At 45.1% G+C, this 27,902-nt stretch overlaps 1 protein-coding gene and 1 pseudogene across 6 annotated transcripts in view; both read left to right on the forward strand.

The window, feature by feature from the left end:
• The window catches only part of RPH3AL (rabphilin 3A like (without C2 domains)), a 174,246-nt gene that overhangs the window by 138,970 nt on the left and 7,374 nt on the right, over positions 1-27,902 (forward strand). For all 6 annotated transcript variants that reach the window (XM_066635643.1, XM_066635636.1, XM_066635640.1 and 3 more), the window contains 4 exons: positions 1,145-1,231; positions 13,273-13,447; positions 22,919-23,032; positions 24,406-24,591. In XM_066635643.1, coding sequence (XP_066491740.1) covers positions 1,145-1,231; positions 13,273-13,447; positions 22,919-23,032; positions 24,406-24,591 — 562 coding nt within the window. The remainder of the gene's footprint in view (positions 1-1,144; positions 1,232-13,272; positions 13,448-22,918; positions 23,033-24,405; positions 24,592-27,902) is intronic.
• Positions 16,642-16,760, forward strand: LOC136659726 (5S ribosomal RNA; annotated as a pseudogene).

The following is a 27,902-nucleotide window of genomic DNA, read 5'->3' on the forward strand; positions in this document are numbered from 1 at the left end:
TTTAATTGCTTAGCCCACCCTCCTGGTGTTGATCGAAGGCCGTTAGCACCATCTGTGGCTGCTATGGTTCAATCAGACACCTTAATTTCTCCTCCCGGCTTCTACCACCGGCGTGCTGGAATAGCGCTGTACTCTCATTAGGAGGATTGATTTTTATTGAGCACTGGCTGTTTTCCCCCTACATTTCTTTTTTGAAATATTTCTTAATTTGCCCATCTCAAGTACATGGATTTCCTTGGGCTTTCCTTGAGGCTGGTGGAGCTTGTTAAGGCCACAGTCTCATTACCAGTCAGGCGAGGCTGAAGCTGGCAGACTGGGAGAGTTCCTGGTGTCAAAAGCCCATTAAAGGGTCCATTAGCTGCTATCTTGACTCTCCAGGCAAAAGATTTAGCAAGACTGGAAGCAGTTAACATTGTTGGTAGGAATATTTGTATACCGCTTTTCAGCAAAAGTGTTCTCAAAGTGATTTATATAGTGCAATAAATAAATGGTGAGTCCCCAAAGCGCTCACAGAGTCCCCAAAGAGCTCACAATTTAGCAAGTGATGCAGATGAAATGCCTGTGAACAGCTACTGGAAAAGACACCATGCTGGGTGTTCCAAATGCTTCTCTTCCCCCTGCTTTAAAAGGTGCCTCTTCAGTTGTTTGGCAGGGGATTGACCCAGATGCTGCAGTAACATCCCGTGAACCCTAGGGAACGTATTCCCTAGGATACCACAGTAGATTATGAAGTGGTTTCTTGGATCATGTGGTCCACTCTTCTCTAACCCTCAGTGGCTGTTCATCTATTGCTTCTTACTTAAGGATCCCTTGTAGGCCATGCTGCCTGAGGGCTAGCGCCAACCCTGCAAGGTATTTGGTTTTCCAGTTGGTGTGGCAATGTGGAGAGTTATGTGGTGTTGATAGTCTTATGAAGAATAGTCCTGTGAACTTTTTTCTTAGGGTCTTCATACGTCTTTGGGATATTGGTGAAGGTCAGGTCAGTCTCAAGATAGAAAAGTGCCAGGGCTTAAGGGAAAGATTCTTTTGGGAGCTTGTCACACGGCTACGATCAGCAACAAACACCTCTCATGCTTCCCCTCTGTGTCTTTGCTACTTTCATGGCTATTTTGAAACCTCTCTTGCCTCCTTGTTTGTTTTCCAGAAAGTCTGCACCAAATGCGGCATTGAAACCCTGGGCACCCAGAAACGACCTCTCTGGTTGTGTAAGATTTGCAGCGAGCAGAGAGAGGTGGGTCTGCGGTGGGAAAAGAGTTCTGCCATTTGTAATGCTTTAGTTTCCTAACCATGGTTAGTTGTCATTGTCATCATTACCATTGCCATTGTCGTCATTACCACTGTGTTGTGTGATTGTCCCACCTTTCCGCCAAGGATCTCTGTAAGTGGCTCTCTTGGCCTATCATATCCTGACAACAACCCTGTGAGGTAGGTTGGGCTGAGAGAGCTCTTCCAAGGTGAGCTTTATGGCCGAGTGTCAAACTAGAGGTGATGGGAAACATTTTTAAAAACTGGAACCTAAGAACTCATGGTGGGTTCTGGATTAGAACTGTGGCGTGAGGGGGATGGTGAAATAGCTTTGGGGAGGTGATTTTCACCAGGAAACAGCTTCAGTGGGAAAAGGTTAATTACTCTCTCCCCATCCTGCAGTCCCAATCTGGATTACTCGTATTTCATGCTTACTGTTTTTTCTAGAGCACACACACGGATTTATTTACATTATTTATATCTTGAATATATCCCTTTGAATAAACGGAGTGCTCAAGGTCTCATACAATGTAGAGAAACCATAAAATGCCAAAAATAGGAATGATGTACAGTGCAACAGTCAAAAGTCATATTGTACAATTAAAAAAATTATGCACTGATGCATGCACAAACGACAGGTCCTGCCCCCGTAGCAGAGTGCCAGGAACTCTTAAAAATGAGATTAGGTGTGCAGAATGGTCTTCAGAAAATGCAGAGTATAACGCTAAGGTTTTTTCATCTGCAGATGCTCACACCTAGACTGCTGCCCATTCTTTTTAGAATTCTCCTTGCCCCTTCAGCCTGATGGAGGTCCTCAAATGGGCTGTTTGTGACTAACCCAGGATGTTCTGAGTACTGGCCTAGGTTAAAGAATGGCTTAACTGCAAGCATAATACAGGCATCCCCCACTCATCTGTCAGGTTAGGGACGGGAGCCGTGGTGAAAAGCGGAAACGGTTGAAAAGTGAACCAGGTCTTTTTTTTTAGTTACAAATGTTGCTTCCAATGCTTTTTAGCTAGCAAATTGCAAATGCCTTTCTATCTTGCTAATTCCTGCTCTCACACAAAGATTTCTGCAAATGGACTCTCATTAATGTCTTCGGTTATGGGAATAGGACTGGTGTGCACTCTCTCTCTCTGTCTCTCTCTCCCTCGCCCACCATGTCATATGCAAATCAACACGGGGAGGGCAATTTTAGCCTTTAGACCAGCAGAGAGAGATTGAGAGAGCAGAGCATGTGTTGAATGAGTGGCTTCCAGGTATAACTGAAATGTGTTGAAAGAGTGAAACATCAAAAAACAAACTGTCAGAAAGCGGGGGCACCTGTAGCCCCAAGGAAGCTCCAGTCTAAATGTAGATGGCTGAGGTTGGATGGCTGTGAAGGCAGAAAAAGAAGGGATAGTAACATTCATTTAGCATGTACCTGTCCTTTTGTTTCAGTAGTTGATGTGGACTAAATATCAAAGACTTAAAGGGGGATTTTGAGGAGGGGTTGAAGGAGGGGAAAGGGGTCACATCACACAGGAATTTTTGGAGGGTGTTGCAGACAGGAAAGGCGGCAAGGGAGAAGGCACACTTTCGCACAAGGTTTGATCCTGGTTTATAAACTATACTCCCTACACTTATGTTCCATGATTCTGTGGATCATCCAAACTACCCGAAAGTGGTCTTTATTTATTGGTGATTCTTTAGAAAAAACTTACTTGCCCAATCCTCACACCTGGGTTAGAAGAACTAGGTTAGAAGGTTAGAAGAGCAAGGTTAGAAGAGCTACTTGTTTACTTTTGTTCTCTCAAGAAGGAGGGCTTGGGTCTCCTTCACTTGGGGGTTTGAAAGGGGGCAATGAATGTTTTAGTTTGAAACAGCAAGTAATGGAAGGAGCAAGACCATTGAACAGGGTCATAATGGTAAGCGAAGGAGTGGAGTAGAAGCTAATTGCCTCTCCCAGTAGTTCATACTAGCTGTGATCCCTCCCCCTCTTGGGAATGTCTATATCTCTATTTTTGGGGTTTTAATTTTATTACGGGTTATAAAAACAGTTGCAGTGAATTAAAATGTGGGGTTGTTTTGTGTGTGTGTGTGTTTTTGTTTTTGCAAGGTTAGGTGTTTAGCTAGCCAGGAAGACACTGTCCCCTCTGCAATCCTCCATGTTCCATATCAAAGGCTGGATACCTGCAGTGGGTCAAGAGGGTAGAATTCTGATGCCTTAGCTCCTGAGAAGTTCAGTCTGTCAGGTCTAGAATAGGGAACTTGTGATTTGCCCTGCGTGGTGGGCTACTAGGACTTTACCCTGGGCCATAAAGGAGTTCTGAAGTAACTCTACCTGCCAAGGCTGGTCACTGACTCTCTTCAACAAGACGGATTAAAAGGGTTAACTGAGACTTTGCCTGGATGATGATGGTCTTTCCTGGCTCTGGCTTGTTCTCTGAACACTGGCCTCTCCCTGGCTTCTAGTTCCCAGATTCCACTCAGCGGCTCTCTGTGGCTCCATTTGGACTTGAGGTGAGGAAATGGCAGTTTTTAATTAGTGTTAATCTTCACGCAAACAGAAAACTAGCACTTTTCCCTCATGTGATGATCTTCTATTTGCAGGAAGTGTTAGGGTTGTTTTACATGGGGGAGCACTCAAAACCCACCTGTAGTTCAGGACTACAGTTCATTCTGCCGCCAATGTAGGCTCAGTCTTGGGTGGGTGACATCTTGTTGTCGTTCAGGCCTTCTTCTGACTCACCCCCCCTCCCAAATAAAGTTTCTCTTTATGTTTTATGTGATGCTGTTCCTTTTTTATGCATTTAATTTTTTTTTTTATGTTCTCAGTGCAGTTGCCTCAGTTCAAAAATATTTCCTACAAGGATAATTAAAAAAAAAATTCATGATCTCTGCTGGAAGACAGCATTAAAATGTCCAGCAGTGCACTAAGTGTTATAAGCTATAGCTTGGCATGCAATTTCATTTCTCTGTCCCTGGCTGAAGCAGAAATACTAATTTTTCTTTCACTCTTTGCCTCTGTACGGTCTGTTTCTGTGGAGTCTCTTTTGTTTTGGCAGCATGGGATGTATATCTTGTATGAAAGTTACTGACTTGAAGGAATTGCATCTCCCCCCCCCCCAAAAAAAAAAAAAAAATCTAACCCTTTTGGACCAGTAGAGAATGCCAGCTTTTGTAACAGTGGCTAAGTAACTAAGAACTAGCTGTGAAAATGCCTCCTACTCCCCCTTGGTGGCTCAATTGGATCAGCCTCCCCCCCCCCCAGTGGTCTGTTTTTAGGTTCCTGGGGTACTATTTGTCAGCCTTAGGGTCCAGAGGTAACATAGTCCAAGATATGCACAAGTTGAATTCCAGAGGAGTTGGTCAAAAGGACCAGATGCAGGTAGCTAACACAAGACAGACAGGTGAATAGCCAGGTTCTGAATAGCAGCAGTGCAGAAGAAGAGAGCAGAGATAAGGAAAGGCTTTCAGGAGTTTGTAGTACAGCTATCCTGCCTGGAAAGCTACTCAGCTGGAGGCAGGGAGACCAACAGAACCCCTATTGGTTCCCTAGATCACCTGATTTGGATGGATGGTGAAGGTGCAGACCTTACTGCAATTAGGGTCAGGCCAGCAGTTTCCTCCACCTGTGAGCTGCCTTGGTGCCATAGAGAGTTAGTGTTACCTGGGACATGCTGCCTGACTTTCTGGATCAAGCCTGGCGGTGCCTTTTAACCTCCTTTTCCTTCTCACAGGATTAGATGTTCCCCCTTCTCCGCTTAACCAGTGGTCAAAGCCAGGTCAACACAGGCCTTAACCCTGGTTAATGCTAAGTGGGGCTCTTGTTTAATGAGAATTTGAAAACCAAAATGTGGATCAAATAACTTTGCTGAATCTTGGGCTCTGTTGGAATGAAGTCTGCATTCTTTCTGAGCTCTCCCAGGGCCTGCGCAATCGGAATCGATTTCCCAGAATTTCCCCATTGCTGGATGTAGCCGTGTTCTTGTTTTTAATGTGGAGGAGGATTAAAAAATGCATCTCTCACACACTATTACAGTCTGTAGTGGTGCTGATGTGGTAAGTTGATGTCCTGTTTGCAGGCAGAGAAAATGTGGGGTATTTGGAGGTTTCGGGTTTTTTTTTTTGCAAAATTCTTATGATATCAGGTATGCCTTACTGCTGGCTTGTGGCAGTGTCAAGGGGTGTTCTCTTGGGCAACGATGCAACATAGCATCTGTACAAGTAGCAATGGCTAAAGAGTTTCCCAGCAACTGGCTCCTACCAGGTGCTATTTTCCCCCCCAGAATACCCTGGGATTGATACTGCATCATGATTGCTGGAGTTGCATGGCGGTTGAGACTAACTGTGAATTGGGACTCCCCTGCTTTGAGTTTTGCCTCTGCCATGAACTCTCCATGTGGCCTTGGGCAAGCCACTCCCACTCAAATCAGCTCCCTAGTTGCCACTCAGGGAGAACAATGCTCATCGTCCGGGGTTTTTGTATAGATTATATTCAAGAAAATATATATTTATTATTATATTCAAGATAATTTGCCCACACAGAGTGCTGTATAAGTGGTGTTGTGCTTTTAGTATTGTTTGGGGTGGCCTGAGTTGGTCATTGGGGAAAAAAATCTGATGCTTCCAGTGCTCCTTGATGTGGTCATTGACGTGGCTTGAGCTGGTCATTGGGGAAAAAAAATCTGCCACTTCTAGTGTTCCTTCTACTACCACTTGCACAAGCACCATGTTAAATAATTACCAATGACATGTGTTGGTTGCCCCCATCAGCAATAAACCGTCTTCCTGAAACTTTAAGAATTTTGCCCCATTCCTGAAATCACCCCAGATCATCCCTCCAGCAACCCCTAATTTCCAAAATTCTAGGGCCACTTTCTGTTGCAATGCATTTCTATGTGCTTTTAAACTAATGCGCTGCTGATCTTCCAGAGTTGAAGTCTTGTCTTTGATCCATGACAATTGCTAACAAGGGGCAATGTTCCTATCGTGTCATTCTGTTCCCCCGGCTTAGCACATGGCGTGTTCTAATGACTCTGAAGATTATGCGGAAAATCAGATTTGTTCAGTTCTTCTTTCTTGTTTGGTTGTTCCCCTCCTTTCCCCCTTTCGAAATGGCAAAACAATTTTTTTTTGCTTATTTTGTCTTCTCTGTCTAGGGCAGGATTATTCCGATAGTTGCACCTTCAGCGACACCGTGCTCTGTAGGCAACTTTGTGCATGTCTTTTATAGCTTTTATTTATTTATTTGGTGCAAGGTAGAGAATTTACTGCAATGTTAAGAAACCTAAGAAAAGCCCTGCTGGATCAGGCCAAAGGCCTGTCTAGTTCAGCATCCTGTTCCCCACAATGGTGCACCAGCTGCCTCTGGGAAGCCTGCAAGCAGGAAAGTCATACGTCTCCCCCACCCTAGCTTTCTGATCTTCAGAGCAATCATTTTTTTATTTGAGGGACAGGAGGCATTCTGTCACCAGCTGCTGGAGTTTGCAAATGATCACACTGACTTTGAGAAGCAGAGAAAGGAAAATCCTCCTTCTCTTGGTGAGACTTCTGATCGTTGAGGCCCATTTATTATTTTCTGAATGGAAAATTAGAGAATTTACACCAAATCTCTCACTCAGTGGAGACTCAAAACCTTCTGGTGCTAGAGGCCAGGTGCCAAATCCTGCCTGCCCTTACCCAGTGGTGTGCCAGCAGCCACAAAGAACAGCAGCTGCTTCTCCTCCCCCTATGTTTGCTGGATTTAAAAAGGAAGAGGGGAGGAAAGTAGAAGTGGAGAAAAGGAGAGTGTTGGGAGACACTCTAGTTCACCACTCTTGTCTTCTCTCCTCCTCTGCTTCCTCCTTTTCAAATACAGGCATGCGCTGCTTAGCAACCTTCCCCTTAAAGACAGACTGCATATACGAAGGTAGTCAAAGCACAAGAGGCTCTTAATGAGGCAATCAGGTCTCTCATAGCAGGAGACCTCCCTGCAGCAGGGTGTCTGTTTACACAACAAAGAGGTTCTTAATGCAAAGAAGAGGCAGTCTGTCTCCAGTAGCCTGTGCAGCCTGTTAGTGTCTGGCAGGGATTGTCTGTTTACACAACAAAGACTCTTGATTGGACTGAATATTTGCTTAATGACCTAATCATATAACAACGGGAATAAGAGAACGTATCCCCGTTGTTAAGTGGCGCACGCCTGTTCAGTGAACATAGGAGGAGAAAATGAATGAAAGGTGCTTTTATGCACCATTTTTCCCCACTCCGTTCCTCTCTCCATTTTAAAATTCAGTGAGCACTGGCAAAACAGGAGGGTGACAAAGGAGGCATCCTCAGCAATCCTCCACTTGAGGAGACCACCTTCTAGATGGATTGATTCTGTTCTTTGGTTTCAAACCCCCCCCCCCCCCCAATGGTTTACTTCAGTGTGCCTCAACCGCAGGAGCAAGATAGCAGACATAGCATAATTCTCAGCATTTTGGGAAAGGGTGTTGGCTGCCAATTAGGGTCACAATTTTTCCTCTGGAAATTTAACAGGACAGCCCTTATGAGGAAAAATGGTGGCTGCCAGGATGTGACAGCTGAGGGGAAGTGCTGCCACTCCCATCTATGGGACCAAAAACAAAATGAGCTTTTTAACAGTAAGAAGAAAGCCTTATGCTGCTACCAAAGTAAGCCACCCCTCAGCTGCTTGCAAACTGAGCTCCCCATCCAAATGTTCTACCGAATGGATGATGTGTTGGGGTGGTATTTTTGTTCCACCCCCAAAAAAATCCTGTTGAAGACGATCAGTGACCCTTCAGTGGTGCCCAGATTTACAACCAGAGGCAGATGCTTCACTCTTTCTCGTGACAGAAGGGCCATTGCCTTGGTAATTTTCTTTGTCCTGGAATGCAAAAGCGGAGAAATCAAGTCTACCTAGTATAAAGGATGCGATTGCAAAGCGCAGCCACTGCATAATGAAATAGTGGTGTGCATTTAATTTGCCCACTCATGTTGATTGTCCTGCTGCCACCTGATTATTTGGGGGGAGGTTGAAGCGATTGCCCTGTGATGCCATCAGTAAAGTATGCTGCTGCAAGCATGATAAGAAAATGTTCACTCTAGATGCATGACATCAGTTAGGACAATGTTGTTGGCTGCATATATGCTGATATGCTGGAGTCACAGTGCTGAGCCTGGAGTTGAGTCCCAAGTCTCTGTTCCCCTTGACTCGAGTCACCCACGAGTTATAATGGGTGGACATCGTGACTCATCCAGAGCAGTTTTTCGAGTCACTTTGACTTTTCCAGAAATGAGCCTTTTAAAGGACCAAGTCAAGTTGCAGAAGCGGCGAAAAAAGCAAGCACACGCACAAAACAGTCACAAGCAACACAAAAAGTGAGTCTTTAAGTCTATTTGAGTCTTTTCATTTTTAGGGTAAAACCCCCAAGTCATGAGTTTGTTCTTCACACATGACTTGAGTTGTCACAGGTAGCAAAAAAATACATGTTTTGGCACTAAGGTTGAGGTCACGAATCCCCATCCCTTCATTTTGAGCACCCTGGAAGCATGGAAGTTAGTTTACTGATGTAGAATTGAGAATCCTGGGTCTTTCCTGTTCCAAAAGGCTTTCATGACCAGCCTGTGTAGGTGGGGCCAGTCTGAAGCCTAGGAGCCCTTTATTCCTGTACTGATGGTGCCATTTTAGCAGTTTGCCACACAAGGCATCCGATCACAGGACAAAAGAGATGTTTCTGGCCCAAAAAGTTCCTGATGGTATGCCATTTTTCTGTGGAACTGCAGAAAGCTTAGAATGCAGTCTTGGGGGCAGAATCCAACTTCCGAACAACTTTGAAGGGGGGGGCAAGTGTAACACCTGGTGAATTCTCAGACACCAGGCTTGCCGGATAAGGTTTTCAGATGTTTGAGGTTGATTTTCCATGCTCTTTTCCAGTCCCCGTGATTAATAAAACCAGAATAAATAATTCCAAAATAGGATACCATGCAAATTTGCTTAATCTACATAATACATGCTGTATTATGTAAAACATGTACTAGTTTTGTGTCTGTTTTTCCCTCTGCGCAAAAGCACCTTGGTGTGTGTCTAACAGACAACTGATCTGAGTAATCGGCATGGGGGAAATGGTTTATGACCTCGCTCTCCCATACCACAGCTTTGATCAAATGATCTTTCTCATCTGCTTTTAGGAAAAGAAAAAACACTGAGAAATTCAGTTATGGATTTCTTGCAAGACATGTAGCTTGTCCTTAGAGCCTGCCTGCCTTCCAGCCAGCTGCAAACCTTCAATTGCTTCCCTTTTTCCTGGCAAAGTTGCAGCTCCCAGCTGCTTGGTCTAACTCCTGCAACATGATTGCGAGGGTTGGTTGTAGCTCATGATCTCTCGGAAGCTAAGCAGGGTCAGGCCTGGTTAGTACTTGGATGGGAGACTGCCTGGGAATACCGGGTGCTGTAGGCTTATACCATAGTCTTTCAAGACTGAAGGTTGCCAACCACAAATAGCCACCAGCCATCAACGATTGTAGAAGATGCTTCAGTTTACAGCATTAAAAGCCACTGAGTGAGCATCTCTGCCCACCTTCTAGAAACATCCATTCCACACCTGTATTTGGCAGCAGTCAATGAAGTTGAGCATCAAATGGGCATCCTTTAACACATAATCTCTGTCATCAACAGTTTGTTGAGTGGGACTGAAAGAACAGTTGGTTCTGGTGACTTGATGAGTAAGGAGCCTGGATGTTCTGGCTGTGCTCTCAGTGACTTCTGCTGAGTTGCAGAGGTTGAAAGCAAAAAGGCAGCACTCTGGTAGAAAAACAGAGCAAAATGTGCTTCTCCCCATCAGAGTTCACAGGGGAGGCAGGTTTTGTTTTGCCTGCATAATTTCCCGGAGCACACTCCTTTCTCCTATGTGTTTCCACTCTTCACTCAAAAAAGCAATGATAATACTTGACATTTGCCTAGCACCCTCTGAGTATACAAAGTGCTTCATGTGTCTTATCTCAATGTTGTTCTGACAGCCTGTAAGGTAAGTATGATTATCTCCATATGGCAGCTGGATAGCAGAGCCTGAGAAGAGGTGGCTTGCTCAAGGCCATCAAGTGAGTTTGTGGCAGAAGAAAGCTTTGGACTGTGGAAGTTCCAATTTTTTGCAGCTTAGATCAGGGGTCTCCAAACTTTTTGGCCAGAGGGCCGCATCAAATATCTGGCGTGGTGTTGAAGGCCAGGAAAAAAATTTAAATATAAAATTTAAATAAATGAATTCGAGATGGAACTTAGATGAGTGAATAAATGAATGAATGGGCTCATTCATTCAACCTCTCTGGCCCTCAGAACACCCTCCAGACACAATCAGAGCACAGTTCTGGTCATGTTCAGTTGAGTGGGCCAGAGGCTTTCAGAGGACAAGAGGTTGGCCATGGACTGGAAAGAGGCTTGCTGCGGTCCGCATCTGGCCCCTGGGCTTGGGTTTGGAGACCCCTGGCTTAGATTCTCAGCCTCTTCTACTGCAGTTCTTGTGAAACACTGTGCTGCAGTAGGGACACAATTTGTGCGTGTTCCCCTTCTCACAGTAGTTGGCCTGGCCAACGTTGACAGTACTGTGGGGGAAGCAGAGACTGTGTTATGGTAGAAAATCCACAAGCCTGATTTCACCCCCCCATGCCAATTTCAGTCAAATAATGGCCCGCCCTATAGACCTGTGTAAAAATGGGATCGTCACAAAAGATAAGAAAGCTGACCCCCTGTAATTGAATATGGAGGGATGCAATGCATCTCCAAGCATGGAGCTGGCACAGCCCCCTCCCTCCCCATGGGTCTTTGCAATGCTCTGGTGTGCGGTATACATTGCTTGTTGTAATGACAAACCTTATCTCTGTGTCTTTCCAGTGACCCCATTGCAAAGAGTTCTTGTAAAAACGCTTCACATCCAGGATAAAATGGATGCTGCTTTCCGAACTTCTTATTCCCCCTTTGCCAGCCCCAGAAAAAGCCCCTTGGAGGCTTGAGAAATATTTCTAAAGCTTCTGTTTGTTAAAACACTTTGTTGCCTCCGCATTAGTTCATGATTAGCTTTGCTGGCAGGCACAAACAAAATTGGTGTTTGGTTTTTAAAAAATATTGCTTCATTTTCTGTATAGCTGCCCGTATCCCCTCCTACCTTGGTTCAGGATTTTGTTTTGTTTTTATTTTGTACGAAGCTATATATTTTAAAATGAGTTTAATAAGTTCTCTTCATCACAGTCTTGCTATTAAAATCTAAATTGGTATGTGGCAGCCTTCCTTCTTACAGGAAGGCATGATGCTTTATTTTCCTTGTTGGGTTTGGCTGTTCTGCTCTGTAATCGCCACGGCATTCTCTCTCTCTCTCTCTCTCTCTCTCTCTCTCTCTCTCTCTCTCTCTCTCTCGGCTTGAGTCCCTGTTAAAGTGAATTTCTTAACAGGCATCTGCTCAGCTTCTTATAATGTGTTTAATATTGCTATAGTAACATAGTACTTGATTGGCCCCATGCATTTTAGGGCCAAATATTGTTGTCCTTATGTGCCAGCACACCAGCCTTTGCCATTATAAGAACATAAGAGAAGCCTGGCTGGATCAGGCCAAAAGCCCATCTAGTCCAGCCTCCTGTATCTCACAGTGGCCCACCAGATGTCTCAGGGAGCTCACCTTCTCCCCAATTCCACCCACTCATGGGAACAGAGCAGAAGTGGAGGAGAGGGAAGTGATGGACTGAAGTATAACTTTCTAGTCCACCATTTCCCTCTCTTCTGCTCTGTTCCTTATGGAATCCAGGCAGCAGGAACTGGAGATGGGGTAGATGGACAGAAGTGTGCATCCTTAGCCAATTGCCTTCCAAAGGCAATAGCCTTATGTTGGCCTCAGTTGGCTTCATGAATGGGCTGGCCCTGAGAGCAAAAAAAGCCTGTGCATCTTTGTTCATTCCTCATTCTCCCTAAGGTTTATGTAGCTGCCTCATGTGCATCAATTTCTGTTTGCACTGTGCCTCTTGAGAGGTGTCTTTCCTTGCCCGTGTAGCTAGGCCCCACAGTGTTGGAAGTTAGGGTAATGAGCTTGAGAGCATAGGGTGCAATTTCATCATGTATATGTATGTTTTTTACAGTATATTGTCTTTTCTGCCAGTGAGCACAGCTGAACTAATGACTTGCAGTTGATAGCTGCATGACAAGAGAGTAAAGGAAAAAAAGCAAGCTCAGGTGAAGTGGGCTCTGTCGGAGGCAATTCTGATAGGAGAGGAGTCAACAGCTTGTCCCAGGCCAGCTAGGCTGATGGAGGGGGACACCTTGTTTCAACTCTGGTGCAACCAGGTGACTATTAACAAGCAACCAACTCTACAATAATTTCTGCCCTCTGCCCACCTCTGCCAAGTCATTGGTATTTATCAGAGCTGGCACCTGATTAAAGAAATCTTAGTTGATTAATTGTATGCATTTTAGCCAATTGAATGCAATCAATTTAAATTTGCATAAAAGAAAAACAAGAGTTTTCATAGTTTTTGATGTCTGCAAGGGGTTGCAGCTTGCATCAGTTTTAGATGAGGTGTTCCCTGTGTTCTCTCGCTCAGGAGGGGAAGCCTCTTCTAGGGTGTTCCTTGCCACCTGCAGTTTTTTAATAAGATCTTAGTTGGATACCTTTGCAATCAAACTAAATAGTTCTAGTTGATCACAGCAGACTTCTTTTGGACTTTTAAAACAGGTGTGGTATTAATTGTGTCACTATTTACAGGGTCCCATTTGCATGCATAGCTGTCTGGCTCTCTAGTTTACTCAGTGCTTCTGTTTGGCTGTATTCTCACTCATGATCACTCACTCTCTTTTGTGTCCTCTGCCTTTTGACTGAACAAATCATGCCTTTGCTCCTTTGCCTTCGCCAAGAACCCTGCATTCCTGAAGATCTTTATATGAATTTCAGTAGCCTCTGTGAAACTGTAGACAGTGTGAGCAAAACATCTCGCATCTGGTCAACAAAAGGTCTTGTAGTGTTTGAAAGAAAAAAGCCAAGGAACAGTCATTCAGTGTCTTGATCTTTTATTTTCATTATTTAGGTTTGGAAGAGGTCTGGCGCCTGGTTCTACAAAGGCCTCCCCAGGTACATCTTGCCCTTGAAAAGCACCAGTAAATTCAATGAGCCACATCTGAGGCCTCACCATGTGGACCCACCAATGCTAGAGGTCAAAGGCATTTCTGCAAACCGCTCTTACACCTGGGCCAGGGGAAGAGGTCAGTCTTTCCTGTGTCGCTACTGTTAGATGAGGGACAGCTGATGTGAACAACTGATGTGGTTCTCCTTTTTTCCCATCCCACAATGACTGAGGTGAACTGGGGGCAAGGGTAGGTTGACATCTTTTCCATTTTACACTTGAGGAACTGAGGCTGAGAGACAGTGGCTTGACAATAAGACCATTCCAGAAGAAAAAATGTACCAAAGGTGAGACTTGACTCCAAATTTTTCCATTTTCATTGAATGAATTGCTTTGTTGGATAAAGCCAAGGACTCTTCTAATCTAATTGTCTACTTCTAACAGGAATTTTTTGGAAGATTGTAACTGATTTTGGTGCCTTAGGGCCAATCCTATCCAACTTTCCAGCTCTGGTGTAGCCACAATGCAACCCCGTGGTAAGGGAACACATGTTCCCTTACCTTGAGAAGGTACCAGTGACTGCCCTTCCACCACAGGGCACAGCGCACACCCTACTGGCACACCCTACCTGGAAATTTGGATAGGATTGGGTGATTGGACTCAGAGGAACTTCTATTGCTGCTGTACGTAGAGGTTCCATTTAGCTATAGACATTTACTGACCCTCATTTCCTGTGAATTGTTAATGAATAAAAGCCATGAAATTGATGGTCTGTCACCATCTGTGGGCTTTAAGTTTTATTCCTTCTCGAGTAATATTGAACCAAATATTAAATATTTTCAGCTGAAAGAGTTACTGTCCTCTTTTAGCACAGAACCTCCACTCTGTACTGTCTCATTGTTCTTTCCTCTCCATCACCTGCTGCCATTAATAGTTTTCAACTATAGTTTTCAACTATTAAGCTGAAATTCTTAATTTGTGAGTCAGGTTCCACTCCCTCCCCACCAGCTCTACCAGATCAATGTGTGTTGGAATTAGTATTCTTTGATTTCTTGCTGTGTATAGGGATTAACTGTCCTTTCTGGTTTCCTTCTCTCTCTCTCTCTCTCTCTAGTGCCCCTCCCAATACCTCTGGTTTTATTAAATCTCTGCAGTCAGGGGAAGGGGGGGGATGGAAAAGGCAGTTGCCTGCTTATTCTGATGCATTTAGCTGGGTCTCATCAGAGTCATTGCAGTGTGTGTTTTTTTTCTGATGGTCATTTTGAAGCCCACTCTTCAACAAAGCACTCCCAGCTCAGATTGAAATGTTGTTGCTTCATTAAAGATGAAATGGACCAGGCAGCAGCTCTGCAGAGGGTTTCCAAGTATGTGTGTTGCCACTGTGAATCTCACCGGAGACCCTGCCATCTAAACATTTTGCTGCTCTGGTCCAAATCAATGAGGTTTGGCACCCTGAGCTTGCTTGCCTCATTCCTTGGCTCAAATATCCTGTTTCAACAGCAGCCAACCTATATGTCTCTATATGCCTCTGTGCAGCATCCTGCTTCTGTTTCACTTCCACATCTGGTACTTACAGGTATACTGTCTTTGAACATTTAGTTGCTGTTGGCAACCTTCAGTCTCAAAAGACTCTGGTATCGCACTCTGAATGGTGGTTCTGGAACAGCGTCTAGTGTGGCTGAAAAGGCCAATTCGGGAGTGACAATCCCTTCCACACTGGGAGCAAGTGCAGTCTGTCCGTGGTCTGTCTCTCTGGCTATGGGCCTTCCTTCTTTGCCTCTTTGCCTCACTCTGTTGGCCGTCTCTTCAAACTGGGAAAGGCCATGCTGCACAGCCTGCCTCCAAGTGGGCCGCGCAGAGGCCAGGGTTTCCCACCTGTTGAGGTCTACTCCTAAGGCCTTCAGATCCCTCTTGCAGATGTCCTTGTATCGCAGCTGTGGTCTACCTGTAGGGCGCTTTCCTTGCACGAGTTCTCCATAGAGGAGATCCTTTGGAATCCGGCCATCATCCACTCTCACGACATGACCGAGCCAACACAGGCGTCTCTGTTTCAGCAGTGCAAACATTGTTTGGGCTTTTCTTCGCTGTCCTTGAACATTTAGCCGTCATGGTAAATACCTGTGAAAAGTTCCCTGAATGTGTCTAATCCCCTTCTAAAGCCATCTAATGGGAGCATTTGTTGCCCGTTCAGGTGGAGCCAGCGAAATGTAACCAGGTGGGATGTAGCCCAGCTGAGAGGCTCACTGCAAGAACTGCAACGCTCTCCCCTCCTTCCCACCCTCTGCAAGAACTTGTCACAAAAGCAGGGCAACAGAGCACAGGGCCAGCCCATTCATGAGGCAGATGGAGGTAGATGCCTCAGCAGGAGGAGTTCATCTCCTCCATCCTTCCTCCTGCTTCCTGAATTCAAAAAGAGAATGAGGAGAGCATCTCCAGCACTCTCTTCACACATCCATTCAGCGTCCCTCTTCCTGTTTCAATCTAAGGAGCAGGAAGGGAAGTAGTGGTTGCAACTGGTGGGCATTCGCATACTGGTGTTTAGTGCATCATCACAAGTGCTGGGAAATTTTGGGCAAGCCTTATTTTACACCAGCTAGCAGGCTCTGCTAGAGTCCCAGCTGGTCCTGATGTTGTCTACAAGTGGCCTTCTTTGCTGGTATGAGAAGGAGAAAGAAAACTATGGTAGAAAATGCACCCTTTTGAGCAAGTGTTTTCTGTTTCTTTTCATGGTACTCTTCTGTCTTCACTGCTGCTACCATTGGTACACTTGCTCAGCTGCTCAGGGTCCTGTTTGTTTTCCAGGCACACCAAGAGGACATGGAGTTGGGTGGGGGCTTTAGGTTGTAGTCAAGACCTTCTGCGGTCTTTTTTTTTTTTTTAAATGTGGGAGGTGTGTGCTTACATGCAGTCACATAGATACGAATGTGCCTTGTCGCTTCCTACCATGAGCAAGCCGTTGCCAGGGAAACCCTACTAATGTTCTAGGCCTCAACCTCTCCTTGATTTATCACTGGGCCAACGATGACAGTGATATTTTGCTATGCTCATGATTGTCTCTCAGTGTGGCAACATGTGGATTTTGGCCAAGTATCAAAGCATAAGAAGAGGCCTTCTGCATTAGACCAAAGACCCATCTAGCCGTTCTGTTTCCCACTGTGACCAACAACTGGGGAGACCAGGAGAAGAGGAGGCACTATGGGAGCTCAGTGTATAGGGGCAGCAGGGACCGTCTGTTTTCAATAAGAGAACTCTGGACCCAGTTTAAAAAAATCCTCAGATTTAATGTGTATGTGTACTGGTGCTTAATGCTCATGCTGTACACACTTTGGCAGAATGTTTGACTCTGTTACCCTGCACATGCCTGATCTTGTCTGATCTCGGAAGCTAAGCAGGGTCAGGCCTGGTTAGTACTTGGATGGGAGACCGCCTGAGAATACCGGGTGCTGTAGGCTTATACCATAGTCTTTCGAGACTGAAGGTTGCCAACCATTTTTTGACTCCTGAGGGGAAGACAGCATACTGCAAGACTTCATTGCTTTGCAAAGTGCTTTTGGGGCCGGGCCAATGGGTGGTTATAGCCAATTCAAGACCATATGTGTTTGTGTGTTCAAACCAGGGTTTGGTCTGTTAGGAACTTGAAATGCAAGAATTGCACCACTCTTTCGAGCAGTCAAAGGCAGAAGGTCAGACTCTTAGTATTTATAAGTAGGTCTGTCTAATTCAGAGCCTTTGACTAGTCCAGACTTGACTGTGATGTTGCTTCCTTTTGTCTCTGAAGAGGCCTGAGTGTCAACAGTCCTAGGTAGTTCAGTAGTCCATTCTCTGACCTTGAGGGTCCATCCTCTCACCCTGAGGTGGTGAAGAGACTCTTGACTGCACTTCTGCACCATGTCAGAAATTCAAGGAAGCAGGAAAAATGGTAAAATTCTCCTTGCCTGCTACACGAATGACAGAGACAGTCAGTGAGCCAAGTGATGATGTGCACAGTGTAGTAAATGTCCATGTGGTAGCCTGTAATCACCCCTAATGAGCAACAGAGTTGTGGGAAGCTACCCTACTTCAGAGAATGAACTCAGATTGCCGTTTACCAAACGGAAAGTTAACTGTGGCTGTACATGTCAATTCTTGCCTTTGTCTTGGGGTTCTTTCAGATTACCAAAGTAACCTCAGTGTGAGCTCACTCTCATCCCAGAGACACCTGCTCACTTACTAGGATTTTGCCACAAGTGGAGTGCAGATGCATGGTAAAAATGGTTGGCTATAACCCTAATATCATCATGTCAGGTGTAGGGGACGATTCCACCACTTCTGGGTCTCTCTGGTTTTCTGATAAAGGCTGCAATCCTATCCAGACTTACTTGGGAGTAAGCCCCAATGACTATAACAGGACTTATTTCAGAGTAGACATGCATAAGATTGGGCTCTAAATGTGATATAATTTTGCGTCACCATGTGAGGAAGGGAAGATAAGGCAAGAGATAGTACACTATGTTACTGCATTTTGCCACACCTGCACCCCCTTTGTTGTCAAATTCTCTAGCTCAGTGTTTCTCAAACTGTGGGTCGGGACCCACTAGGTAGGTCACGGGACAGTTTCAGGTGGGTCCTCATTCATTTCAATATTTTATTTTTAATATATTAGACTTGATGCTACCATGATATGTGACTGCATTTGGGGAAATGTTATAGACCTGTACTTTTAACAAATTATGTATATTCTTTTAACAATGATAGCAAAAGAAACTTACTCCTGGGTAAGTGTGGGTAGGATTTCAGCCTAGGATAGTTAAAAATTTTCCTGCTTGATGATGTCACTTCCAGTCATGACACCCCTTCCGGTGGGTCCCGACAGATTCTCATTCTGTCCCAGTGGGCCCTGGTGCTAAATGTGTGAGAACCATTGCTCTAGCTACTTGGCAGGATAAGTTCACCAAATGATTTTAGGGTCGCTCCTTGGATAGCCTGGGTATCTGTATGGACTCAGAGGACAACTTGATCATGTTGTTAAGTGGACACCGTTGTTAAATCATTACACAGTAAGTGGCCACCTGTCTTTGACCTTGGAAAGGATTTGTATAGGGTCTGCTGCTTGATGTACCCTTATCCTTGTAGAGCATACCAGCCTTCCTGCCTCATATTTATTTTGATTTATCATTAATACGGGACTTTTCGGAAGCTGGCAGCGGGGCTGGCCAATCCATGAGATCAACTGAGGTGATTGCCTCAGGTGGTGGCTTGACAGAGCTTCCCACCTCCATCCACCAACCCAGCACTGCCACTTCTCCTATCCTCTTGGACCAATGATCTCAGTGATGTTTTGCTATGCTCATGATTGTCTGTCTCTCTGTTAAGCAACATGTGTTTATTATGATTGAACTGCCCTCTGAGAAACGAGCCCCACTCCCGTGTTTCTCCAGAAGTTACTGACCTGGATGTGCCCCCTGATTAAATGGGGCAAACTCAGAGCAGTGACTCATGCAGAGATGTGATGGGCAGCTAATTAAACAGCGATTGTGTGCTGCTTTCACACCCAGTGTTGGGAATTGCCTGCTCTTAGCAGAGGCTGAGTGGTAGGAGGCCAGAGTAGCAAACTATGGAAAGATCGAGCAGGTAGCCTCCTCTGTGAGTTTAATGTTTGTAAATCAATTTATTTCTCATGACACAGTAGCGGTTTGCTTTGGCAGCTTGCTCTTTGGGAATTAGCATAGTAAGCAGCAGTTGGCAACCTTCAGTCTCGAAAGACTATGGTATCGCGCTCTGAATGGTGGTTCTGGAACAGCGTCTAGTGTGGCTGAAAAGGCCAATTCGGGAGTGACAGTCCCTTCCACACCGGGAGCAAGTGCAGTCTGTCCCTGGTCTGTCTCCCTGGCTATGGGCCTAGTAGTTGCTGACAAATAATATATATATAAAATCTGCCTGTGGTTTAATAATTCCCCATTTTATCTGTTCTGGACAGCTAGCTTCAAAATAGCTTCTGCGGCTAACCTGGGTTCAAATTCAACCTGGATGAATAATGGGAGCTAGCTGGGCTGTCGATTAGTTATTAAACAGCCTGTAACTAAAAGGGAAAATACAGTTTTCTCTTTCTTGCTTTCCCCCCACCCTGCCTGAACCAATCCCCCATCAAACAGCTGGCAGCTAAATTAGTTTTTTTCTTCTTCTTCACATGGTGTTTAAATAGCAGAAGTGCTTGCAGATTTTTTCACTGTAAAGTGGGAACAATATACCAATTCAAATAGCACCCTTAGATTTGTGTCAGCGAAATTGAGGCTTCTTGTTTTATATATCTCACTTTCCTCTCAAGTTGAGTTTGCAAGAAACACCAGAGAAGGGGGAGCATGTTTAATAAGTCCTGTGTTTGGCACAATCAACTCTTGGTTTTATATTGTTTCCTAAAAAAGAAAAACTGTCAAAATGGACAAAAACTCAGACTGGAGTTACAGGCATTTCTTCAAATTCTAGAGCAGTGGTTCTCACACATTTAGCACTGGGACCCACTTTTTTAGAATGAGAATCTGTCAGGACTCACAGGAAGTGATGTCATGACCGGAAGTGACATCATCAAGCAGAAAGAGTTTTAACAATCCTAGGCTGCAATTCTACCCACACTTACCCAGGAGTAAGTCCCATTTACTATCATTGTTAAAAGAATATACATAGTAGCTTGTTAAAAGTACAGGTCTGTAAAATTTCCCCAAATTCAGTCACATACTATCAAGTCTAATATATTAAAAATAATATATTGAAATTAATGGGGACCCACCTGAAATTGGCTTGCAACGCAACTAGTGGGTCCCGACCCACTGTTTGAGAAACACTGATGAAGAGAATTGAGATCGGAAGATTTTAGCTTTTGTATTTGGTTGGAAGAGGTAGAACAAATCAAAAATTTATTTTAGGAACTGACATTTTCAAAGCATTTCCAGGAGTCATTTCACAAAATTAGAAAAAAAAATTTCTGAACTAGTATAGCCAATACTTTGAGGGTGCTCCCTCTGATTTTAGGGAGTAGCTTGGGTAGCTTTTTCAAGGCAATTTTTCCTTTAGAAGGAAAATGCTGATTGATGGCCTTGCAACAGTCATCTGTATACTGTATTTCAGAAACACTGAACAGATATTGCAGGGGCACAGAAGCAAGCACACAGGTAGCCAGGCTCAGAGTTTCAAAATCAACTCCCAAATCCAGAAAGTGCTTCTTCTTTCATTTTGCTTCATTTTGCCCTCTGGTGGACCAGCTGACGGTTAGAGCATTGAACTTGAGCCAAGGAGACCCTGATTCAAATTCTCATTTAGAGCCTAATCCTATCTAATTTTCCAGTGCCAGTGCGGTTGTGCCAATGGGGCAAGCACTGCATCCTGTGGTGGGGAGGCAGTCACAGAGGCCTCCTCAAGGTATGAGAACATTTGTTCCCTTATCCTGGGGCTGCGTTGCAGTTGCACTGGTGCTGGGAAGATGGACAGGATTGGACACTTAGTCATGAAGCCCATTGGGTAACCTTGGGCTAGTTGCCGTGTCTTGACCTAAGCAGTGAGGATGGGGGTGGGGTGGGGTTTGCAATCATATATGTTTAGCTCATTGGAGAAATAACAGTGAATTCCACAGCAGTCAAAAGAGATGAAAGGTTAAAAGGCCTTTCCTGGTGCTGAAAGGACAGATGATTCTTGGGAGAGGGGCCACAATCAACATGACATGGGAATTCTGTGGTTGGAACTCTTGATGTCTTTTTCAAAGAGCAGCTGTAGGGAGTAAGTTGGATCAGGGCTGCAGTGCAGGGAAGGGAGGTTTAACTCTTTATCTATTGTACTGACTCCAATTTAAACACTCCCTTTGCTATTAGCTGTGTTGAGGAGAAAATTATATGGATAATGTTGTGACTGCAAATTTTATCTTCTGTGGCTTACAACCGTTTCTGAAGGGGCAGGTGAGTGCAGTTTGGATCAGAAAGGGCCATTGTGACCCAAATAATCTCTTCCAAACTTTCGAAAATGATTTCTGAACTTTATGTATGTGTGCTTCTGAGATACGTGTTAACATGCACACATGAAGAAATCTCATGTGCTGGGATTCTGAAGTGGCTAGTGGTTCAGCTAGGAGGGAAGTGAGGGTGAAAAGCAACTTTTCTCGTGGAGGTAATTTTATAAATGCAGGGGAGGGAAATCAAAATAAAAGCAATTCAGTGCCATTCATATGACTAGGCCGTAAATGTAAGAGGTTGCTGTGTACAGAGAGAAGAGCAAAGTCTTAAAAGAGAAAAGGGGTATGTGATGGTCAAACAAGAAGGGAGAAGGGGTGTTGGGAAATCAGGAGAGTAACCTGGGGGAACTGGGGCTGAAAAACCGGGGATTTGATGGTAGCAGGAAGAGAAGACAAAAGGAGGAGAGCTGGGAAGGAAAGAAAAAGGAATGAGGATAGTTCCTGGAGCTCTGGCCATGGCAAATGGCTGGATTGTGTTTCACTATAGCTCAGCAGTCTCCAAACTTACTGTGATCATGGCACCCTTCTTTTGTTCTATTCCTAACAAAGGTTTTTGAAATTGAATTGAACCCTTCTTTTGTGGTGGCCTCTTCTTCCAGCTCTCCTGGGTGCTGCCATCTTGGACATGAGAGATATCAAATGATCAAAGATGGTGGTACTTGGGAGATCAGGGAAGAAGGGGCTGCTGGGAACATCCTGTGGTGTTCCCAGTGTTTGCCACGGTGCACATTTTTATACCACTGCTATAGCCGGAGTCAAGGGCCAAATGCAAGGGGTATCCCTTGGTGGGCTATGAAGTCACTTCAGTTCCTTTCGGTGGGTGAGTTAGTCTGTCTCACTGAATTATTCCTCTGAATTGATACCCAAAGCCTCCAAAGATAGTGAGAGATGCACGTCTGCCCCCCTTACTCTTTGGAGTCCTTGATGGATCAGTTAAGAGGAATTGTTCAATGGAGGCTTTAGGCTAATCTTGGGCTTCCACTAAAATGGGGTAAAAGTAGATTAGTTTGAAAATACACACACACACACACACACAGAGGAGGAAAATAATAGTCACTAAGAGTGTCATCAATTTTGATTGCACACAAGTCAAGAAAGATCAAGGGGGGTTGTGGGTTGACAGAAATGAGAAGGTTGTACGGCTACAAGTTCTAGCAGTGGAATTCTAATGACACTCCTACATGGTCTCTTGGCAACTCCAGTCTCTAGTTGCCACTTGCCTTATTTCAGGGCATCTGATCTTGCCTTGGGAGAGTATAACGTCAGTATTGCTCCCATATTGTAGCTGGGGAACTGAAGCTGAGAGGGAATGGCTTGCCTAAGGCTACTGAATTTATGGCGGAGGCAAGATTTGAACTGAGGAAGTCCTGATTTGAACCTCAGTCTCGTAGCTGCTAATGCTACAGCAGCTCCTTGGTACATTTTGCTTGTAATCCTGTCCACACTTACCTGAGAGAGCAAGTCCCATTGAATTCAGTGGGGCTTACTTCCAAGTAGATATGCCTAGGATTGTGCTGTTAGACTCTTTAAAATATTGGAATGTCCTTTGGTTCTGTTTGGCAACCCTGTTCTGTGCCTGTGCTTGAACTTTCTGGGTGTACTCCCATTCTCCCCCACCCCCATCTTTTCTCACAGTGGTTTCCAGCGACAGTGAGAGTGATTCAGAATTCAGCTCATCCAGTCTGGATCACCGTTCCTCTTCTATGGGATCAAAAGGTTTAAAGATCAGGCAACACCGAGCTGAGTCAGGTGAGGAAAACGGCTTGTGTGAACACTTGCAGAGAAATGGGGTGAATTCATGTGAGCACTCCCCCCCCCCCCCCGGAATTACAGTGCTCAAGAGATGGTCTGGATGTGTTGATTGAAAAATCTTGAGGTGGAGGCGGCTTATAGAACTAATCACTGAAAAACACCATTTTTATGCATGGTCTCAGAGTCTTGTACAAAAATACAGAGCTTTGTCACTAGCCTTTTGAAATGCATGTGGAAAAGTACTGTGTGTGTGAACCCAGGATAGTTTAGTGTTGTAAATGAAGTTAGTTTTTAGTTGGATCCTTGTAATATAAGATCATGTTGTCTGTCCCCTCTTTTTAAATAACCTTCTGTGAATATATCAGATTATGGTGGATTGTAATCTGTTGCATACTGAGGCATTGTTCAGTCACTTTACAAGGTTTCTTAAATGGCTAGTCTTAATTTTTTGTAATTTTTAAGAGAAGAATTGACTGTTTTATGGACACATTCTTATATACATTTTTCTTAGATGTGTTTTGCAGGGTCCATTCAATAAGAAGCACAGTTATTAAAATCTATATAATTTATATATTAACATTCATTTTTCCCCTTCATTGCTTGAGCTGAAACAAATTGGGACTATGTAATTACATGGAATAAAAAACCAGTGCCTTCTGTAGATTTCTGCTATTTTTTTCTTTTATCCCGCTGTCCACGTCCAAGAGAGCTGTCCAAGAGAACGACTAAGATGATTACTGGGCTGGGGCACCTTCCTTATGAGGAAAGGCTACGGCATTTGGGCCTCTTCAGCCTAGAAAAGAGGTGCCTCAGGGGGGACATGATTGAGACATACAAAATTATGCAGGGGATGGACAGAGTGGATAGGGAGATGGTCTTTACACTCTCACATAACACCAGAACCAGGGGACATCCACTAAAATTGAGTGTTGGGAGAGTTAGGACAGACAAAAGAAAATATTTCTTTACTCAGCTTGTGGTTGGTCTGTGGAACTCCTTGCCACAGGATGTGGTGCTGGCATCTGGCCTGGATGCCTTTAAAAGGGGATTGGACAAGTTTCTGGAGGAAAAATCCATTATGGTTTACAAGCCATGACGTGCATGTACAACCTCCTGATTTTAGAAATGGGCTATGTCAGAAGGCCAGATGCAAGGGAGGGCACCAGGAAGCAGGTCCCTTGTTATCTGGTGTGCTCCCTGGGGCATTTGGTGGGCCGCTGTGAGATATAGGAAGCTGGCCTATGGCCTGATCCAGTGGGGCTGTTCTGATGTTCTTATGTTCACGTATTGCCTATTAAGGAACCAAACCATCAATGCATAATTTTGGGTGTGAGTTAATAGAACTCTCTGTCTTCCCTGCTTTCTTACAGTTTCCAGCAGTGAAGCTGTCCGAACCCCCAGCAGGAGTACCAGTCGGGCTTTGGGGAACATCCAGTCAGAAAGCCAGAGCAGCCTGGGCAGTGAGCGAGGTGGAGGAGGGCTGAGTACCACCGAGAGCTGCCAGAGTGACCTGCAGATTGAAGATGATGACAGCGATGCCAATCACAGTCATGCTGGTGAGTAGGGTGGGGAAGAGGTCCTAAGAGGAATATGGCCTCCCCGCAAGTAAAGGTAACCTGCACTTGTGTGCAGCAGTGTTGAAGAATCATAAGCACAAAATTTCCCATTCTATTGAGCCTGAACATGAGAAACACTGTGGACTTTGAATAATGTGAAAGGACGCAACAGTAGAACATCATTATAGCCCAAATCTCCAACAGGACAAAGAGTATAAATGTGCACATCAGCTTGTTGAGTACGTTCTTAGTATAGATGTGCCCCCATATCAGTGGGAAATCCGTTCCATGGACCCCCCCCCCCCACTGATACGGAAACCGCAGATAAGGGGTGTACCTGTCTCCACTGTCCCTGCCCCCCCCATGTGCCTATTAGCATGTTCTTAAAACTTACCAAAGCAAAAATGGTCTGGCTCAACATGGTCACTTTAAGCATACAAACTTATGGTGATGTTCAAGCTGCCTCCTGGCAGCCTAGGCGCTTGGGGAATAAAACTAGATCAAGGATAACAGGAAACAGAAGTTAATTTTGCCTGAACCTTATAGTCTAAATGCTTATAGCTTGTATTCTTATAGTAACCCTGTTAAGCAAGACCTTTTTTGCATCAATAAGTTTCAAAAATATGTTAATGGGCACATGGAGGGTGCCCCCTCCCGCACCTATGGATAACTGAAACTGTAGATACAGGTGCCTGCCTGTATTGGATCATGACCAATGAGGGCTTGTGCCACAGATGTGCCAGTGGAAGTGGTGTAGAGGGCAGAGCATCTTCCTTTGTCTGCATCATGGTCCCATCACAGAGTGAACAACTTCCAAAAGGGAACAGGAGGTGAGGGCTGGGTTTTTCCATCTCGTTTCTCTTTAGCTTTATGGTTGGCAGTCCCTAGTTGTTACAGCTGCTCTGTTGCTGTCAGCTAACAAGGAAAGCTAGGTGCAAATTAGGTTTGCAGGAACAGGGAAGATAATTTTAAAATCTTTCATTTGTTATTCAGGGTGAACACTTCTGCAGACTTTTTCAGGGGTGTGACCCTCCCCCATCCCAGACCAGTTTTAAACCAAAGGTATATAAATGAGCAAGCGCACACACACCCCTTCATTCCTTGCCACTGAATCAACTTGCTTAGGAACAACTCCGAGAAGCAGCTCGGAATTTGTGTGTGCATAGTTGCTAACTTAATGCAAATCAGTGACCGGAGGAGACTCGGGGTCCTGCTCCTTTCTCCATGGAAGCTCAGCTTCCTAGTCCCACAAACAATTTCTGCTGAAATGGTTGCTCAGATAAGCACTGCAATCCTAGCTATTTCTTCTGCAGCAAATATCAAGCCTCTCAGAGATACTTCTGCAATTCTCCCCTGGATGTTGGTGTTCTGAATGATTCTGGCTTGTTTCCATAGCGGAAACAACGCTTTAGGAATCGTCCATTTATTTTGTTTTTAGTTTCAGAATTTTGTACAGACTGCTGTGCATGCACCATTTACTACAGCTTTCTGTGAATTTGTATCTTTTCCCCTTAATGATACACACACACATACACTGATTAAAACTACAAAAATAGCCATGCGATTATGTGTGGGATTGCATCAGAATTATTTTACTTCGTGTTGGGTCCTGGCAGGATCTGAACCAAACAGCAGGAACAAACAAGCGTCAGGATTCCAGTGCGGGCAGAATCCCGATCACTTAATTAAAGAGGTGGTCAGAGTTTGTTTGGCCTGGCCTGGACACGAGAGTCCAGTCCCTCCCCAAGGGGGAGGTGAAGGGGGCTGGTTCTGGCAGCCATGGTGGACACTTTAAAAGGAGGCGAGACCCAGCCCTCTTCCTCCTTGTGCACGTGGGCACCGTGGGAATACCCGCCCGCCCGCCCTAGAGGCAGTCTGAGTTTAACTGGTCGCCGTTTGGGGCCGGGTAGGAATTTTTTGCTGTCTGCCAAGATTGGCTGAGGGGCAGGCAGTTTTTTCGCCTACCCCAGACTGTTATGGGCCAGGGGGTTACACCCCCCCTGTTTGCAAGCTGCCATTGGTCACTTTAAGAGGGCAGGTGGTGTGGGTTAGGAGGCATGAATGGGACTTTGGCATGCACCTTCAGGCGGCATAGGCAGGGCAGAACCCTATTTCAGTCCTCAGGGGCTTGGCGGCATGAAGACATAGACGGGGCCCTGGCCGGGACCGTGGGGCACACCTCAGAGGCTCAGCGGCTCGAGGTGGCGCAGTCTGCGGTCCGGCTTCCTTCTCCTTAAGGGATAGACATGGATGAGATGCGCCGTCCCAGCAGCGGGGCGCGACTCGGAGTCGGGTGCATGCCCGCCTGGGGGCAGAGGTTTCTGGTACCACCCAGAGGTCCCTCCCCGCACCACAAGGGCTTTCGCTGCCTTGGATGCTGCAGGTCTCAGCCTCTGCTCCTCTTGTTAATGTACAATAAAGTGGCCCTTTCTCCCATATATGTTGTCTCAAGTGTTCATTGGACAGTGTGGAAACAAAAGGTTTAGAGGTGTGGTTGAAGGCGGGGCTGGTCATCAAGTTTGGTAGTCAAGGTGATAAGACTGTGTTTGGTGGGACTGTGTCCTAGGAATGAGGAGCTCAGTCTGCCAAGCCCAGGCAGAACCCAGAGAGCCCTGTTGGCCCTCAAGATCGTATTCATTCTTCTAGGTTGGCTGGTTGCAATTTCCCTTCCTACTACTGTCAAGGGTTGCTGTGGAGCAACAATGCTTATTTTAACCAGTCCTCTCTGAGCTGCCTTGGTAGCACTTACCGCCAGAGTTTCCAGTCTGAGTGCCTTACAGTATGGTCTTCTACCAGAGCTTAAGAATGCACATGGGCATTAGTAACAGCACAAAAAGAATCTTGATGCAGACTTGTATACAATTGCATCAAAGTTGCTTTTTCCCCCCTTTTTTTGCTGCAGTGTGTTATTAATGTAGATATTGGTAGCGGAGAGGGGAGGGGAAGATGTAAGTGACCAGAAAGCTGCAGGAGACTGCCATGGTTCAAATTTCAGAACTTAATTTTAGGAATTCTCTTTGTGAAACCAGAATTGAGGAATGGAACTTGTCATGGAAATTTTGGAAACAAAGTAATTTAGTGCAGGGAGAATCTATTAATTTTCTCTGGGATTCAGACATTCACACAAGACTGTGACATCTGCTCAGGTAGTTGTCTCAAGCAATAGATGGGTGGGTGCATTCTCTGCCTCTTGTCTGCCTACCTCCACCTCTGCTCCTCCTCCCCTCGCTCCTTGGACCAGTAAAAGAAGAAGGGGACATTGTGGAAGAACTGTGGTGTGGAGATTGGTGGATCAGAGATCTGTGATGTCC

Source organism: Tiliqua scincoides, chromosome 8 (genome assembly GCF_035046505.1).
Source record: "Tiliqua scincoides isolate rTilSci1 chromosome 8, rTilSci1.hap2, whole genome shotgun sequence".
Taxonomy (NCBI): domain Eukaryota; kingdom Metazoa; phylum Chordata; class Lepidosauria; order Squamata; family Scincidae; genus Tiliqua; species Tiliqua scincoides.